Source organism: Prunus mume, linkage group LG2 (assembly GCF_029339155.1).
Source record: "Prunus mume cultivar Tortuosa linkage group LG2, ASM2933915v1, whole genome shotgun sequence".
NCBI classification, from domain to species: domain Eukaryota; kingdom Viridiplantae; phylum Streptophyta; class Magnoliopsida; order Rosales; family Rosaceae; genus Prunus; species Prunus mume.
Genome location: NC_142699.1, coordinates 2,533,015 through 2,552,153, shown reverse-complemented (window position 1 = coordinate 2,552,153; position 19,139 = coordinate 2,533,015). Strand labels below are relative to the sequence as shown.

At 38.0% G+C, this 19,139-nt stretch overlaps 3 protein-coding genes across 3 annotated transcripts; 1 reads left to right on the top strand and 2 right to left on the bottom strand.

The window, feature by feature from the left end:
- Positions 1 to 2,636: 2,636 nt before the first annotated feature.
- LOC103319157 (BRASSINOSTEROID INSENSITIVE 1-associated receptor kinase 1-like) lies at positions 2,637 to 4,573 on the top strand. Its single transcript, XM_008220668.3, has 2 exons — positions 2,637 to 3,457; positions 3,663 to 4,573. Exons 1-2 carry the CDS (start codon positions 3,031 to 3,033, stop codon positions 4,028 to 4,030), a joined length of 795 nt encoding a protein of 264 aa, XP_008218890.2. The 5' UTR covers positions 2,637 to 3,030; the 3' UTR covers positions 4,031 to 4,573.
- On the bottom strand, positions 4,439 to 7,383 carry LOC107880242 (uncharacterized). The gene is made up of 2 exons (XM_089047024.1): positions 5,919 to 7,383; positions 4,439 to 5,729 (listed from the first exon to the last, which is right to left on the bottom strand). The coding sequence occupies exons 1-2, from the start codon at positions 6,460 to 6,462 to the stop codon at positions 4,876 to 4,878; spliced, it is 1,398 nt and encodes a 465-aa protein (XP_088903150.1). The 5' UTR covers positions 6,463 to 7,383; the 3' UTR covers positions 4,439 to 4,875.
- Positions 7,384 to 7,523: 140 nt separating this feature from the next.
- On the bottom strand, positions 7,524 to 18,098 carry LOC103319158 (BRASSINOSTEROID INSENSITIVE 1-associated receptor kinase 1-like). Its single transcript, XM_089047022.1, is given in 12 exon segments — positions 7,524 to 7,704; positions 7,706 to 7,974; positions 8,668 to 9,062; positions 9,313 to 9,654; positions 9,743 to 9,871; positions 10,225 to 10,298; positions 10,382 to 10,453; positions 10,569 to 10,640; positions 17,054 to 17,197; positions 17,329 to 17,400; positions 17,572 to 17,704; positions 17,785 to 18,098. Coding segments are annotated over 12 exon segments (1,950 nt in total). The 5' UTR covers positions 17,873 to 18,098; the 3' UTR covers positions 7,524 to 7,544.
- Positions 18,099 to 19,139: the final 1,041 nt, after the last annotated feature.

Here is a 19,139-nt window from a genome sequence, read left to right as displayed (position 1 = left end):
TTTCAGTCCTTTGATGTTTGTGCTTATTCTAATGCGACCTTACAGGTTCTAACATAGACATTTACCTCTACTACTACCGTTAGGTTCCTTTAGTTGAATTGCTAGTGCAGGGTCAAAATTCGCAAAATCATTATATATAAAAACTAAATTATTATAAACTAAAATTTAAGTACTATGAAGGATTGTAAGCTCGTACTGTTTAGTCTTTAACATAATTGTTCATTGTTAGCCCCTGCATGATAAAAAGGCCAAAATCTAACTCATATAATTTCATAAATGTAAATTTTTATAAAAACTTTCTGATATAGCATAAAATCTTCTTAAATATACACAACTACCCTCAAAATTAAAACTCACATAAACCTAAAAGTCATGGATGCTTTGCTCAAGTGTTGTGATGTTGTTGATCCCTACCATCTTGAGAGGGTTCTTAGACAAATAAATTCATACTTGGATATAATGATCATCATCAACAAAATCAATTGTGTTTGGACAACTTAATAATCAATTGTTGAATCTGTGTTCATCTAGTAAATTCTTTTGTTATATTTCAGATCCCAGTATTGTATATTATCGTGATAGTTGAAACATTCATTGCATTCCTATCTTTTAGGGTGACCAAAATATACGAGTTTCACCAAACTCTTAGACATGTCCACCAACAAAGCATTCTTCTCTTCAGAAAGTGCAATTAATGACCTTCAAGATACTCCGAAGTAGCATGGCTACGTATTTCACAAACCACCTCTAACTTCCAATCATCCCTATCACCAATATTGACACCCTTTAACAAGAATGGGCATCCACATTTCATGTTACCAGTGTTCCTCCAATGCTTTTTCATATTACCATTTGCATCTAACCTTGCACCATTTGTCTCATATTTACCTTTTCTCTTACAAGCCAGTGTTACTCGAGGTCTCTTCAACCTCTTGCCCTTAACTCCATAATTAGACCTTCTAATAACAATTACGATATTATTCATCTTTCCTTGTGCACGATCCCATCTAAATAATGCCCTTTGAATATCTACACATAACACTCATGTGATTTGAAATTAAAATTTGAAATGTAATGTCACGTTAATGATACTAAAACTGGTTAAGACAATACGCATGGGCTTAACCAAGTTGGCTAAAACGGATGTGCTCCCCACTCTGCACCCGAGATCAAATCCCCCTCCCTTAGATTATCGCTTGCATATTTAAAAAAACAAGATTTTAGACCCAAAAAAAAAAATTACTAAAAATGATTACCTCGTAAGCTATGAATTGATCACTGTAGTCCATTACACATTCTAGTCCAATATTTTTGCTTTCAACAGCAGCGTCACCTTCTTTTTGTTAATTCAATAGGAAAAAGGAAAAATATATTGCATTAAGTTTATGGTCGACAACTTATTGAAAAAATGAATAATTTTCGGTGGGTCACCACCAAGTAATAGGTACAAATTCTGTCAAATACAACTAAACTACTTTCAATTTCATGATAGAATGACACCAAATATTAGGTTAAATTTCGGTCATCTACAACTAAACTCACCAAAATTTAGTATTGGAAAAGTAGCGACCACCATGTAACTAAACACTTATAAAACACAACAAAATTAACTCATGCCTCATTCGAAAACTCCCTTACTTCAATTTCACCTTTCATGGGTAAATAGTATATATGGTTTGACCAATATAATTAAGCGTAATTGCACTTGTTATGGTTTAGTTACGAGAACAAGAATCTAGCAATATGATAGCTTGAAAAAGTAGTCTGAAAAATAAGTCTAACTAGGGTTGCAGAATGTATATTATTATGTTGGATCTAGTGATAAGATTCTTTATTTTTTATTTTAAATGTTCTTTGTCTTTAATCTATATATTTAAAGCAAAAGGTAGAGAATGGTGTTCAAAATACCATAAAATGCCCTTGGTTAATTCAAACATTAAGAATTAAAATTATTAATTAAATGAGGATAATATGGTAAATTTGCATTTTTTATATTAAAAATAAAAATAAAATTTGATAATAGCTCATACTTTTATGGAAGATAACTACCAATATTATCTTTTTTTAATTTGAAAAATAAAATGAAAAGGAAAAAAGAAAACCAACTGTGGCACATGCTCACTCATGTGCCAAGGGGCTAGTGATAATTACGTATAAAGGTAAAATAGGTATTTTAAAATTAGTGTTAGAGCAACAAAAATAGAATTGATGGGCACAATGAACTTTATTCAGAAAATAAAGTTCCCTGCTAAAGAAAAGAAAAGGGAAAGCATTCAATGCTTAATTTTTTTTTTAAATTCGTTTCATTAAAAACAAATTATTATTTTTTCCTAAATATAAATTTAAAAAATTATGTAATGGTTTTAATTAAAAACCGTTGGCCTAAATTCATTAGTTCATAACTTTTGTGTCCATATCTGAAGATCATACAACAATCATCCACAACAGTACATGCAACATAACCTCTGAACATTGTTAATATTTCATTTCAAACAATTTAATTATATGGCATTAATAAAAAATTTAGGACCCGTTTGATAACTATTTCAATTTTACTTTAAAATTTTTATTTTCACTTTCTATTACTAAATTTATGATACTTGTTGACCAATTTTGTAGATGAAGTCTTGGGCAAAGAAGAGAAAAGCACAAGAAACTTCCAACAATGCAAGACTTCATCTCCTCTTCTCCCTGTCCCGCTCTCTCTCTTTCTCTCTGTCTTTGCGCCGTTACTTCGGGCCTGTTTGGGAGAAAAGAAGGAGAGAACAGTTCGGAAACTCTCCGCTCGCTGCCTCTGTCTCCCTCGGAAACCGAACTGTTCGTTCGGTAAACCGATACGTCGGTGGTTCAGCTTCGGTTCCGAGAGGTAGAGGAGCCGCACATCTCTCCCTCTTTGGGCTCGGCCTCAAAGCTCCATCCGCGAGTTTCAACAGTAACAAATCCGGAGACCCAGTGGCAACTTCAATAGCTCGAGTCGAGTCCAACCGGCAGGACATTCTCCTCCCAGCCGCAACTTCCACACACTAACACATGGGGTGTATGTTTTACTTATGTATAAACTCTGCAGCAGACGAGGATCCAGAAGTCGATGTCACACAGATCAGAAGGCCTGCAGCGGACGAGGATCGAGAAGTCAATTTCCGACAGCTTAGTAGGTATTCTTTGCATGAGCTACAAGTTGCAACAGATACCTTTAGCCATAGAAATATTCTAGGTAGAGGTGGATTTGGTACGGTTTATAAAGGACGTTTAGCTGATGGGACTCTGGTGGCTGTAAAAAGACTCAAAGCGGAGAAAACACAAGGTGAGGAGCTACAGTTCCAAACAGAAGTTGGACTGATTACCATGGCTGTCCACCGCAATCTGCTTCGTCTAAGCGGATTTTGCATGACACAAACAGAAAAGCTGCTTGTATATCCTTATATGGCTAATGGAAGTGTAGCATCATGTTTAAGAGGTAGTCTTTTAAATTCTTTGCTACGTGGATCATTCTATGTTTTCATGACATTAACAAATTATTTCGAATTCTTGATGTTGATCTTATTTCCGTCTAATTTGAGGATACCAAGATGAACAAGTTTTTGGGTTTGGGGAGTTATGGTGAGATCACATGACCTATTCTGTAATTCTGCTTTCATGATTATGTCTATCCATTAATGTAGATCGTACAGAAGCACAGCCTCCACTTGATTGGGAAAAAAGAAAACGCATCGCATTGGGATCTGCAAGAGGCCTTGCTTATTTACATGATCACTGTGATCCGAAAATTATTCACCGTGATGTGAAAGCTGCAAACATATTGTTAGATGAGGAATTCGAAGCAGTTGTTGGAGACTTTGGATTGGCCAAACTCATGGATTACAAGGATACACACGTTACCACAGCTGTACGTGGCACAATGGGTCATATAGCGCCAGAGTATATCTCAACTGGAAAGTCGTCAGAGAAAACTGATGTTTTTGGATATGGAGTCATGCTTCTTGAACATAACACCTCTATTAACGGCCGCTTCTTGACCATGGTTGTGTAATAGGGCAGGTCACCAATGAAGGCAAGGATGGGCAATCCCCAATTTGAATATTGTGGGTATGAAGACGGAAGTGAAATGCTTAATGAGGATAGAGATGGGAATGGTGGGATGGAGGTGAAATGCTTAACGGGGATAGAGATTATAAGTTATAAGACACATAATAGATCATGATTCATGAGTTCCCAGACACCTATTTAAGCCCTCCCTCCACAACCCCAAAAAGAGGAAAAAACAATACACTTCTACGAATAGCACACATTGTTTCTTAATTCACCCCGCATGAATTTTGCATTGCTGAAGGATTTTTTCCATTTACATTCGAATCATAGACCATAGCTTGGCCACTAGTAAAAATGAACCAGAAAGGAATGATGACATGGTAATATGTACGGTAATGGAACACCTTAATTTTAATACAAAATCATTCTGCGATGCAGGAAATAAAGATTTATTTATTCGACAATCTTGACTAATTTCCGGGTACATAAAAATGATAAGGAATGGGTGCTTTTATGGCCCTTCCTAGTTCCTGCCGTGTTGCTAGCACCATAATTTCATAATGCCAGTTAACAACCCTATAAAAATTACAGCAGCACCAGCTCCATTGTGTGATATAAACAAGACATTAGAGAAGAATACAATGGAAAACAAAAGCAAATAAGAGGAGAAAAGACAAACATATACACAAATGTAGTATTGCTGAAATACAAAATGGGCCTTGTCAATTCCTGAAGGCTTCTTACATGTATACAGAGGACGGAATGAAGGAGCGTATCACCCGGGACCAGTGGTGGATCCAGGATTATGTGGCCAAGGGGGCTTAGTGTAAAAGTTCCGAAATTTTTCTACAAAGAAAATAATGCTAAAAAGATAAAAAGATAGTACTTCCATTCATAATTCATAACAAAACCAATAATACAAATTAATTTTCCACGACGAGTTTTCATATTCTGAAAACGTTGCATTATAGTTTCGTTATCAATACAAGCAAAAACATCTCTCTCAATGTAAACAATCAAGCTATTATTCAACCATTGATCTCCCATTCTGTTGCGGAGTTGATTTTTAATAATATTCATGGCGGAAAATACCCTCTCCACTGAAGTAGTTGCAACCGGTAAAACCAAAGCCAATGTAAAATGCAAATACACATAAGGAAATATTTCATGCATTCCTTTCTCCACCATTTTTTCCGCAAGACTACTAATCCCTTCCAATTGAGAAAAATCAATACTCGAACGCATATGATGAACATAAACACCAAGTTGATCTTCAAGCATCAATAAGTCTCTATCCGAAAAATCATAAGGATAAAATTGAGCAAGACGAACTAGCTTTCGTTTGTCAAAAGCTACAAAGTTAATTTTTGGACACAAGCATGCCAAACAAGTAAGTAACTCAGTACTTACCTCGTTGAAGCGATCATTTAATTCCGCAAGTTGTCCATCAATTACATGAATAAAGATCTCAACACGATAACGATGATAATTTGTCTTCATTGGAGCATGACACCGTAACCTCCCTGGAATTACATATTCCTCATTTATGGTAGGAACTGTAATATCATGTTTGTAACAAAACAAAGATGCTTGCTCAACCAATTCTTCAAACTCATTATCCCTCATCAACTGCAGGTTTTCCTTGCATGTTTTCACTAAACTCATTGCACTCACAATGTCTTGATCTTTCTTTTGCAATGCTAGAGACAAAGTGTTTGTTATTCCCAATATAGCTTTCATTAAAAATAAGTGAAACACAAACTCAAAAGATTGTATTTCTCTCCATAACTTATAGGCTTCACCCAAACTATCATTAGGATTATCATCCACAATCATTTGAAGCACATTCACCACAGATGGGAACATAGAAATGATACTAATCAACGTACCATAATGTGAGTTCCATCGTGTATCGCGGGCACGTTTGAGAGTAGTTTCTTGATTTAAGCCCCGCCCCGTTATCAGACAATCTTTTTCAAAAGCTCTCACAAGCTCTTCTTGGTATTGTGCTCTAAGTGCATCCCGACGCTTACAAGATGCTCCAACAATATTAACCAAACTATTAGCCGTTGTGAAAAAAGAGTTGACATCAACGTTTTTCTTTGCTACCACAACAAGAGCTAGTTGAAGTTGACGAGCAAAACAATGAACATAAAATGCACAAGGTTGTTCTCTCAAAATCTTTGTTTTAAGGCCATTGAACTCACCTCTCATATTACTAGCTCTATCATAACCTTGTCTTCGTAGCTTGGAAAAGCTCAAATTCGCGGAAGAAAAGAATTCATCAATGGCTTCCTTTAGTACACTTGAAGTAGTGTCGGTCACATGTTGAACCCTCACAAACCTTTCAATTATTTGTCCTTTGTCATTCACATAACGAAGCACTATCGCCATTTGCTCCTTTATTGAAACATCACATGCTTCATCCACCATTATTGAAAAATATCTATATTTTACATCACTCAAAATAAGACCAATGGTTTCTTTAGCACAAGAATTGACAAAATCTTTTTGAATTGAATGAGCTATTAACTTTAAATTTCCTAGAGCATTTTCCAACACAACGGCCTTAACTTTTTCATCATGATCCGCAAGAAATTGCAAGAGCTCTAAATAATTCACTCTATTACTTGATTGTGCACTTTCATCATGACCACGAAAAGAAAGACCTTGTCGCAACAAATACCTAGTGCACTTAAGTAATGCATTAAAGAATCATTCCACAAATCTACAAATCAATTAATTCAATCAATCATTAATTTTTATCCAAATTATCATATGAATATGAAAATGTCAATAACCTACTCTCAAAATTCAATATACTCCGTAAACCCATATCAATCAATATTCAATATACTAAAAAACCTTATCAAAATATCAATTAATATTCAATATACTCAATCAATTCACATTTTCAATCAAGCATAAACTCAATCAATCTACATTAATATGATTATCACTATGATTCATATCATATCCATAAATTTCATTACATACAAAAAATATCAATATTATTCATATCCATAAATTTCAAGCATAAACTCAATAAAGCATAAATTCAATCAATCAATATAATTCATATCCGTAAATTTCATTACATATAAAAAAAAAAATCAATATCAACAACAATATATATTATCAACGTATCCATAAATTTCATTGCCAAGCTTACTTGTAGTTGAAAACAAGGGCGGAGGGAGGACGGCGGCGAACTGCGGTGATTGGTGGCCCAACGAAGAGTTGATGATGGAGGTTGTCGGAGGTTAGGAGATTGGGGGAGAGGTTAGGGTTTGAGAGGGTGGGGAGAGGAGGTGTGAAATTGGGAATGAAAGGTTTGGGGCTGCTGTGCAGATTCGAAGGTGTGTTGTTTTTTTTTTTTTTTTTTTTTTTTAAACTGGCCTAAAACGAAGTTGTTTTGAGGCCAGGTCATTTAAAAATTGACTGAGCCTTGGACCAAACGACGTCGTTTGGCAAGGCTGTTTAAAAATCACACTGCGCAGCAAGCTCTCTTCCTCCTAGGACTTTCGTCGAGCAGTTTGCGTGCATCCAAGGGGCTTCAATGGAGTCCCTTGCCAATTTTCCAGCCTTCCAAGGGGTCGTCCGACCCCTCTTGTCCCAATGTGCATCCGCCCCTGCCTGGGACCGGACAACTCATCGGGTGGAATTTGAGAACTAGTCCATGATCCAAATAAAACTTGCATGTTGAATACGGTTGAAGTCTTGGCGGAACATCTCCTCTTTCTGCCATTCCTCCCATCTTTCCGCCAAACCATCCCCTTCAAGCATTCTGACAACCTCTGACATCTTGGGCCTTTCCCCTGGGGCGCCTTGCGTGCAGAGTAGAGCTACTTGGACCAGCTGCTCCACTTCGTCGTCGTTATAGTTACCATTTAGATCAGCATCAACAAGAGCTTCCAATCTCCGATCTTTCAACAATCCTTTGACCTAAATTTTATTTTGAAAAAAATAACAGTTAGGTAGTTCCATGAGTTGAAAAGAAAAATATGGTACCAGGGACAGCACAAATGTGCCCATAATGTTTAAACATGAAAGCGTGTAATGGACCAAAGTAGTTTGGTATGATAACCTAATATAATGAACCAAAGTAGTTGTCACTTTCAAACAATCACAGTAAGGCCAACCAACAAGAACAAAAATTATAACGATAACAACAAATAATAGTATAATATATATTAGTGATTATACAAATTATATTAATAACAATATAGGTGCTAAAATAACATTATGATTAATCTCTAATAGATAAAACTTAAATGTTGTAAATAAAGCTAAATAAAAAATTTCAGCTAAAATGTACTTTCAATTAGTAAAAGCTAATCAAATTGAACTGATTTTCTAAGCTTTTTCTGCCTACACCTAAAGTAAATATAATTTTTTCTTCTTCCGTCCATCATTGTAACTGTTTTCTACATTTGAGCCAAAAAGGACAAGTCTGTTCTACATTTTCTACATGCATCCAACAGGAACTGACCAGCTGTTTAAATAACTATTACTATCTTTTAATTATTTTTCAGGCAACTACCCAAAACAATTACAGAAACCTTCACAGGGAACTATCTAATCTGCATTGAATAATAAATTAGCTACATACAGAAATAGAAAAACGTAAATGCATACCCAATCAAGCAACATCACATCATCATTATTTGCAAGCAGAGCAAGATGAACAGCCGTCTTCCCAGTGACAAGTTCAAGAAGCATGACTCCATATCCAAAAACATCAGTTTTCTCCGACGACTTTCCAGTTGAGAGATACTCTGGTGCTATATGACCAATTGTGCCACGTACAGCTGTGGTAACATGCGTATCTTTGTAATCCATGAGTTTAGCCAATCCAAAGTCTCCAACAACTGCTTCGAATTCCTCATCTAACAATATGTTTGCAGCTTTGACATCACGGTGAATAATTTTCGGATCACAATGATCATGCAAATAAGCAAGACCTCTTGCAGATCCCAATGATATGCGTTTTCTTATTTCCCAATCAAGTGGAGGCTGTGCTTCTGGACGATCTACAATAATTCATAGACATAATCATGAAAGCAGAATTACAGAATAGGTCGTGTGATCTCACCATACCTCCCCAAAGGAAAAGATAAAAAAGAATTTGTTGGTATCCTCAAATTAGAAGAAATAAGATCAACATCACAAAGGTAACTTAAAACTGAAAAATTAATGTATTGAATCAATGTATTCGAAATAATTTCCTAATGTCAAGAAAAAAATAGATTCATCAACATAGCAAAGAATTTAAAACACTACCTCTTAAACATGATGCTACACTTCCATTAGCCATATAAGGATATACAAGCAGCCTTTCTGTTGGTGTCATGCAAAATCCACACAGACGAAGCAGATTGCGGTGAACAGCCATGCTAATCATTTCAACTTCTGTTTGGAACTGTAGCTCCCCGCCTTGGGTTCTCTCCTCTTTAAGTCTTTTTACAGCTACCAGAGTCCCATCAGCTAAACGTCCTTTATAAACCTTACCAAATCCACCTCTACCAAGAATATTTTTATTGCTAAAGGTATCTGTTGCAACTTGTAGCTCGCGCAAAGAAAACCTTTTGAGCTGTCCCAAATGAACTGCTGGATCCTCCTCCACTGCAAAGTGTATAGATCAGTGAAACATGCATCCCATAATACAACATGATCCTGATCAAGTTAAATTATTCTTTTATAATTGACTAACCAGGTACATCAGAGAAATGATCCCGTGGTTTTCTTTGTAGCCACCAAGCAAGTGCAATTGCAGGTGCAGCAAACAGCAAAGCAGCACCGGCAGCAACCCCTCCAGCAATAGCCCCAGTAGCAGTGTTACCTAATAAGAATCACCAGAGTTAAGCAGAAGGTTTATTTGCATGACATGAGCTAGAACCTAAATAAAAATTCATTAACGTTAGATGTTATATAATGAAAAATTATCAAAGTCAGTGTTATATAACTCTCTCTCTCTCATCAAAGTCAGATGTTATATAACTCTCTATCTCTTCTTCTTCTTCTTCTTCTTCTTCTTCATTTCTGTGATTGCAACAAGCATCTCATATTATGAAAATAAATATATAAACACAAGGGATAGTCAAAAAGTTCCTGGAAAATATTCAAACATCATGCTCTCTGAAAAAGAAAAGAAAAAAAGAGTCCATGTCACAAGAATACTATAACTGGTAAAACCTGGAGAACTTGGCTGGGTTGGAGAAACAGGAGATGGAGTGACTGGAAGAGCATTCAGACGGTTATTTTTGTAACTGCAAAATGAGGAATAATGTCAGTGAGTACATCATTTACATAAGCCTTCCAAAAGAAAAAGAATAAAATAGCCTCTACAAACCTGATGGGAGTAAAAAGTGAAAAAGAACCATTGCCCGGAAAATCTCCAGTCAGATTGTTATTTGAAAGATCCCTGCATTCCATGTAAAAAAAAACTTTGTTATTTGCATTCTCTGATGGTAGAGAAACTAGTAACTCTTCTCTCTCTCGCTCTCTCCTTATTGAGATGAAAAGGGTACAAAACTCACAGGACTTGCAACGATTGAATCTTAGTCAAAGCCATGGGAATATTCCCCGTCAAGGTGTTGTTGCTGAGACGCCTATTTCATGGAACAGAAACTGTTATATCCCCAATAATTCCAATGACAACATATATTGTGATAACAGTATAAGAAAGAAGAATTGAGACTGAAGGAAGAAGATGAATATTGAAGAAGAACTCAGGGAAGAAGACAGAATTTGCTTTCAGTTTAATCTCTTAATCGTGTATCTAATTACAGAGAGATATAGTTTCTTTTATATCAGATGTTTTGCCTATAACTAATGCTTAACAAACTAACTAATTACAGCTGCCACACGTGCCAATACTAACAAACTCTTAGCTAACTATTACTGTTATCATTCCCCCTCAAACCCAGCTCTAGGTTGCCCAGCCTCATGTTTGCACAATGACTTAAGAAAATTGGACTATGTAGTCCTTTAGTAAAGACATCAGCTAGTTGTTCTTGAGTAGGAATATACTGGACAGTAAGATCATTCCTTTGCACCCTTTCGCGCACGAAATGGAAATCAATGTCGAGGTGCTTGATGCGTGAGTGATATATAGGATTAGAACTAAGAGCCAAAGCAGACAAATTATCACATGAAATTGTAGGAGGCTCAGGTAAGCATACTTTCAAATCCAACAAGACCTGTCGAATCCAAGCTAAATCTGCAGCTGTATTGGCCAATGCCCTGTACTCTGCTTCAGTCGAACTTCTAGACACAGATCCCTGCTTTTTAGATTGCCAAGAAATAGGATTATTTCCAAGAAATATCACAAATCCTGTGGTAGACCTGCGTGTATTCAAGTCTCCACCCGATCTGCATCACTGTAGGCCTGCAGATGCCAAGGGCCTGTAGTGAAGTGAATGCCATACTGTATGGTACCTTGAATATACCTTAATATACGTTTGACCAAATCAAAATGTGCTTCTGTAGGTGTAGTCATATACTGACAAACAGTATTGATGAATATGACAAGTCTGGCCTTGTGAATGTCAAATACTGTAAGGCACCTACAAGACTCCGATACAAGGTTGGATCAGTTAATGGCTGCCCCTCTGTTCTTAATACCTGATTATGTGGCTTGCAGGGAGTTGGACAAGCTTTACAATTGGTCATCCCTGCTTTATTTAACAACTCTTGAGCATACTTGGTCTGATGAACAAAGATACTTCCTGTGGAATCATAAGACACCTGAAGACCTAAAAAATATGCAAGTCTGCCCATGTCCTTCATGTCAAATACAGCTCCTAAATCATCAATAACTGTTTGAACCAACTGAGGACTTGAACCAGTCAAAATAATATCATCTACATACAGTAGTAAAATCACAATATCAGAACCTTCATGCTTGACAAACAGACTTGGGTCAGAATGGGAGGACTTAAAGCCTAAGGCTGGAAGATAACCTGTAAACTTGGCATTCCAAGCCCTTGGTGCCTGTTTAAGGCCATAGAGGGACTTGGCCAACCTACACACAAACTCTGGATGCTGGGAATCTTCAAAACCTGGAGGCTGCCGCATGTAAACTTCCTCTTCCAGATCACCATGTAAAAAAGCGTTCTTAACATCTAACTGGTGCAAACTCCACTTATTCATGGCTGCCAAACTAAGTATCAGTCTCACAGTTGTATGTCTGACAATTGGGCTGAAAGTTTCACTAAAATCCAGACCCTGTTGTTGGCTGAATCCTTGTGCCACTAAACGAGCTTTATACCTTGCAATTGAACCATCGGCATTGCGCTTGATTTTGTAGATCCATTTACTTCCAACTATATTTTTCAGGGAAGGACATGGCACTAGAGACCAAGTTCCCTGCATTTGTAATGCTTCAAGTTCTTCATGCATTGCTTTAACCCAAGCAGGAGATTGAGCAGCTATGCGATAAGACGAAGGTTCATCATCTGCAGCAATAACAGGAATGGTAGTATGGTAACATTGATAATCTGAAAAAGGTTTCAGTTTGCTAATTCCATTCTTAGCCCGAGTTTGCATAGGATGTGTATTACCAGATGGAGCAGAAAGAGCAGATATATCAGAGACAGAAGATGAATTATCGCAGATGCAGAAATGACAGGCACAAGGACTTGTAATTGATGAGCATTTAAAACAGATGCTATAGAATCTGAAGGAGATACCGCATGAGAAATGGAAGGACTAGTGTCTGCCGGATCAGAGGCTGCAGGATCATATGCCAAATTATCAGCACCTTCTAGTAGGAGTAGCAGAAGTTGTCACGGGAACGAGAAGTGGAACCCGGATAGAAGTAGACTGTGAGGGCATGGATAATACCGGAGAAATAGATGCCGGAAGCCTCTTAAAAGGATGACAAGTTTCATCATGGATAACATGCCTAGATATCACCAATTTGCCTGTGAAAGGATTATAACAAATGACACCTTTATAACCTGGTGCATATCCAAGAAAAACACATTGAGCTGTGCGAGATTGAAGCTTATGCTCAATATAAGGTCTCAAATATGGATAAATTGCAGTGCCAAACATCTTAACATGTGTGATATCAGGAACCAAGCCAAAAAGTCTATAATAGGGAGACTGAAGATCCAAATTTTTACTAGGCATCCTATTAATCAAATATGCAGCATGAGCAACGGCATGAAACCAAAACTGACTAGGAAGATGAGCAGCAGTCAAAAGAGTAATAGAGGTTTCAATAAGATGTCTATTCTTCCTCTCAGCTAAACCATTTTGCTGAGGAGTGTATGGACAGGATAATTGATGTTCAATGCCCTTAGAAGCCAAATAATCAGTGAACAACCTACTAGTAAACTCCCCTCCCCCATCACTTTGCAAACACTTGACAGAAGCAGCAAACTGAGTAACAATCATTGCATGAAACCGGAGAAAAGTAGCATAAACTTCTGATTTATTATAAAGTGGATACAACCACATATAGCCAGTACACTCATCAACAAAGATCACATAAAACCGAAAGCCATCAACAGATTTCATCCGAGAGGGACCCCACACATCACTATGGATTTTCTGAAATGGAATGGTAACTTTTACATGATCTGTAGGAAAAGGAAGTTTATGCATTTTGCCATGAAGACAATCAGAACACACGAAAAATTGAGAATCATCACAATAGGGAAGCTGAGCAGCTTTGAGCATATACTTCACCACTTCATTAGTTGGATGACCCAACCTGTGATGCCACAAGGAGGATTTAACCTGCTGACCAAGAAACGCAACTGACGGAGACATAGACCGCTGAGAATGTTGTATGGGAGATGGTATAGAGACTGAAGATTGCAGAGGCACTGGTATTGGATAAAGCCCCTGGCTACTCTTGCCTTGGAGCAGAATTTTCTTGGTGAGCTTGTCCTGTATATAAAATCCAGAAACATCAAAGATAATATTGCAATTGTTATCTTTACACAGTTGATGCACAGATAAGAGATTAGCCGTGAGATGTGGAACATGAAACACGGATGGAAGAGTTAAAGAAGAAAGCTTAGCAGTTCCTATATGACGGATTTGCAAACCTTCCCCATTGCCATGAGTCACATTCTCGTGAGAATCACAAGCAGCCACATTATTGGATGATCGAGAGTAGAGACCATGTGATGTGTAGCACCACTATCAGCTATCCATACTTGATCAGGATTGTAGGTAGTCTGAGCAGTCATTGCAGTCAAGGATGAATGAGGAGATTGACCTTGAAATGCATAATTGGAGCGGTGGTAACAATCCAAAGCATCATGCCCCTTCTTACCACAAATTTGACACTCAATTATCACAGAAGAAGCAGTAGAATTAGGAGAAGAATGGCGATGGTAACAATTAGCAGCAGTGTGCCCACGCTTACTGCAAATTTGACACTCTGGAATTGCAAATTTATTGGTAGAGAAACCATTGCGAAATCCAGCAGAGGAAGGACGGAATTGAGATGAACCAAATTTACGAACCAAAACCACCACGAGTGCCGTTGAAATTAGGTCGAGGACCAGAAAATCGTGTGTTAGAGCAAGCATAGCCAAGAACCTGCACCGGTGTAGGAAGCAAGCCTTGACCAGACGAAGGACCATAGCTTGCAGACCTAGGCAGATTGTGAATTCGGAGCAGATTGAGAGGTAAACATTGCGAGAATGTGTCACAACCCGCCTCGGCGGTTTGCTCGGCAACAAGAAGTTGAGCGCGAAGTCTCGAGAGAAAGTGAAGTATCCCGAGCAATTAACACCGTTTTGATGATATCATATTCCTGCGGCAAACCGTTGAGAGCAGCGATGACAAAATCGTCATCAGAAATCTTCACACCAACAGAGTGCAATTGATCACGAATATGCTTCAAAGCGAAGAAGGAATCGGTCAATCGAGTCACCACCCTTCTGCGCATGCTGCATTTCAGTCTTGATTGGTTGATCGTGCTCGAGAACGAAGCATAGCGATCCGTAAGATTAAGCCAGGCCTCACGAGCGGTCGACTTCCAATGACATACTCAAGAGCTTCATCGGAGAGAGAAACAATCAGCAGACTCAGGAGAGCTTTATCGACGCAGCCAGTCTTTGTAAGCAGCGGTGACTTCAGAGGTAACACATTCCTCATCCAAAATAGCAAATTTCAGAGGAGCAAACACAGATCCATCAAGATATCCAAAGAGGTCATAGCCTTGTAACACCGACTCAAGCTGATAGCTCCACTTCAGATAGTTGTCGTCGCTCAAGCGTATGGTAAGCATGCCAAGAAGACTCTCAATCTTGAGAGAGGAAGTAGACGAAGAAGATGCCATGAGATTGAAGAACTCACAAGCAAAGAATATAGGGTTTGAGAAGAATTTGGGGAAAATCGTGTAGAGAACAAGAACAGAGAACAATAATAGAGAAGGAGAAACCACGCAGCAGAGAAGAGAAAGAAAATCAGGATCGAGTCCAGGCTCGTGATACCATGATAACAGTATAAGAAAGAAGAATTGAGACTGAAGGAAGAAGATGAATATTGAAGAAGAACTCAGGGAAGAAGAGAGAATTTGCTTTCAGTTTAATCTCTTAATCGTGTATCTAATTATAGAGAGATATAGTTTCTTTTATATCAGATGTTTTGCCTATAACTAATGCTTAACAAACTAACTAATTACAGCTGCCACACGTGCCAATACTAACAAACTCTTAGCTAACTATTACTGTTATCATATTGTATTTCTAACACATCACTATTCAATTTTTTCCAAGGGTAGATGATAAATAGACTGAAACGAAGTTTTATGGGTTTTTTTTTTCTTCACATGTTTCTTGTCACATTCAAACGCTAGAAGAATGTGCAAGTCATGCGTGCACATAGTGTCGAAACAGACTACACATTCTGCAGGATCCTTCACTGGTTAGATAATATGAATCTAGTAACTGTTACTGCTTGAGATACCAAGGATTAAAGCACAGCATTTCTGGGAAATCAATGGATTCTCTTTTTAACATACTCAGTATTCAGGAAAATAAATAAATCTAAATTGGAAATTATAACACTCCAATTAAAACTGAATGTTATACTACTATTTGCAATATAAAAGATTGAGATCAGATAGAAACACAAACTGGAAAACTCTTACTAAATATAAGCTTATCATCATCCTTCAGACTAAAACTTCATGAACTCAATTACTAGCACAAGAAGTCTCTTTTAGATAGTTGATGGCATTATTTTAAGACTTCTGCATCAACATTTCTGGGGATAGAGAACAACGAAACAAAACACTCAAAAAGAGCTAAAGAAATTTATGACAAGGCCTCTTCAAGCTATTATGTACCATGATTAACTGGCAACCTGGGGTTTCATAATCATCAAGGTACAAAACGGAACAGCAAAAAGCTATGGGAACTATTATTTCTTCCTTTCCTATTAGGACATTCTTTAGAATATTTACACCACTGCTTTTAGCTTAATGCTTCTGGCATTTAGAGTTCCAGTCGCATCCATATTAGCTTTACTGAGTGAACTATTACCTTCTTTAGAATCTTGATACCAGGCATCTTGCCTTAAGGGTTCCAATTACTTATTTATGTTTTTTGTCCTTTTGCGTATTGTTGACCTGTTGTATATTATTTTCCTTATGCTAATTTGTTTAAACTCCACCTTGATGCCTTAACTACAGTGGCACAATATTGGTAGATCATAGTCAACCTAAGTAATTGTTTGGGTTCAACCTAGATGCTATCATGCACTCTAAGGATGAATGTTACTGAAGGAATAATTAAAAACATTAAATTAGCATATTGAATAAAACAAACAAATACAAGATATATTTATTTTCTTTAAACCACAACCTAAATCCTCTAAATCCAAAAGAAAAACCATATTTGTTAGTGGACAAGTCACATAATAGACTGTACGGGATGCATTCCGAGAAAGCACAATCAATCAGAACATAAATAAATGAATCCACCAACTAAAGAATGAAGACAATTTGTTAAGAAAAAAACAAAGAATGTAGACAAAGGATGCGGGTTCATACAGGAAACGTAGTTTTTCTAGCTTGCCAAGTGTGTCGGGAATGGTACCACGTAAATTGTTCCAGTAAAGATCCAGGCTGACCAAGTTTGTCAAAGTTCCAAGCTCTGCTGGAATGTTTCCAGTTATGTTATTACTATAAAGTTCCCTGTCAATGGAAGTAGCGAAATGGATCAGTTTTTCACTTTTTAAGGTAAGATTCCAATTTCAATTTGGATGCATATTGATGGAACTTTAGATAATACAAGGACAAACAAGTAGACACAAAAACACACTTACAAGTACTGCAAGTTGGAAAGAACACCAAGTTGTGACACCAATTGACCAGAGAGATTGGCATTGCCAAGATCACTGAATGAGCGCGAATGTTAAAAACAAGAAAAGCATATCATTAGTCTTTTTTTTTTCCTTCTCCTTTTTGGATATTTTTCTTTTCCTGGGTTTGCTTAATAAACAGAAGGAAAATGAATTGAATGAATGTACTGAAAGAAACAAGTGAAATGAAGTGTTTTAGCTGCTTACACTCGCGTAACGCTGTTTTCGCTATTACAAGTGACATGAAACCATGTACAGGGGTTGACGAGAGTGGGATCCCAACTTTGGAGAACATTGTTAGGATCAACTAAATTGCTCTTCAACGCATTCAATGCGTCACCTGTCTCCAAGGAAATCAAATCAGTCATTCATTCACCCAAATTCCCATAACCAAACACACACAACACATGAAGAAGAGACCTTCAACGTTGCCAGAGAGCTTAAGGAGTTGAAGGAAACCAAACAGCAGAAATAGCCAAACAGAAGCAGAGCCCGAGGTGGTGGACATCACTGCGTCTATTTCCCTCACAAATTCCAGGAGCTCAGCTCAGCTCAGTAGCCTCAGCCTCTTCATAAACGAATCCCTAATTCTGATTCGAATTCAAAGTCTAAAAATTGGGGAAGCAGCTGGCGTTGACCGATCAAAATCTGGAGCATCTCTGGGTTTGACGTCGTTGACCCAAAGTCTAGAAAATTCGGATGCTTTTGCTTTTGCCATTGCTGTTTGTACCTAATAAGTCACAGTCGTCATAAGGGACCTCTTCTCGGCCGTAGCACTTGTTCATGGACTGAAACGGCCACATTTCGTCAAACATTTAACCTTTTCGAAAACAGAAGAAAAATACGAAGGCAGGATCTTCTCGGCCTCACAACCACGACATTATGGGCCGAGGCCGAGGTACATGAGAGACACGGCCAAAGATAATATGGTCAAATCGCCAAGTGGCCTCAGGATCCCACGCCCCATTTAATGAAGTTGTGCCTCTTACCGCCACAGCAAAACCACTGGGTGCAAGAAGCATTTAATGCACGAGGCGAAGGGAAGTGATTGAAGTCAGGATTTGGTAACATGAATCAGATTTGTTAGGCGCAAATATTCTCACAATGTATTCTCACACTTGATGTCAGATCACCAACCACTGGACCAGAGCATTAAATCGTTCCCACGACCAAGAGTGCGGAGCCCATGATCAGGGGGGTGGCCGAGATTTGCCGAGATTTATGGGGGTCACACCACCATGCTTCACGATCCCAAATGCCGATTTGACTACCCACTTGCCCCGATCAGACTCCACCATGCAGATATTTTCAAGCCATCAGGCAGATCTTTTTTCAGCCTCGATTGGCCCTCCAGGACTCCTCCTATAATTACTAAGCTCAAGACCACGTTCAAGGGGTTCAAACACCAAACCAAAAGCCTCCCACGGAGCAACTTATATTTTCTGTAATGCACTTTTAATACCTTTAATTGCTTTCTTAAGAGTAGTGGTAGACTGTAAGGAAAATCCATTCATCAATATATTATACGACCCTTGATTTTCAAGGAGCCGGAGCACCACCTCTGTTATCGCCTCACTCACCCCATATATCATACGACCGTCGCTCTCTGAGCAACGCGCCGGAGCACCGCCTAAAACCCACCACCAACACCACCACTAAACGGCCTTGTAGCTCAGGCCTTAAACCTGACGGCCGAGATTCGTTCCTCACTCGGTCACAATCGTTTGATTAGGAGTCGAACGCAAAACAGGCGCATAGCGTTTAAACCATCTTCT

Bases quoted from the DNA above. Each gene is read 5' to 3' on its own strand.
- LOC103319157 (XM_008220668.3), top strand. From the start codon at position 3,031: ATGGGGTGTATGTTTTACTTATGTATAAACTCTGCAGCAGACGAGGAT. The intron at 3,458-3,662 runs GTAGTCTTTTAA...CCATTAATGTAG, and splicing joins TGTAGCATCATGTTTAAGAG to ATCGTACAGAAGCACAGCCT.
- LOC107880242 (XM_089047024.1), bottom strand. From the start codon at position 6,462: ATGGTGGATGAAGCATGTGATGTTTCAATAAAGGAGCAAATGGCGATA. The intron at 5,730-5,918 runs GTACGTTGATTA...CTTTGTCTCTAG, and splicing joins ACGATGGAACTCACATTATG to CATTGCAAAAGAAAGATCAA.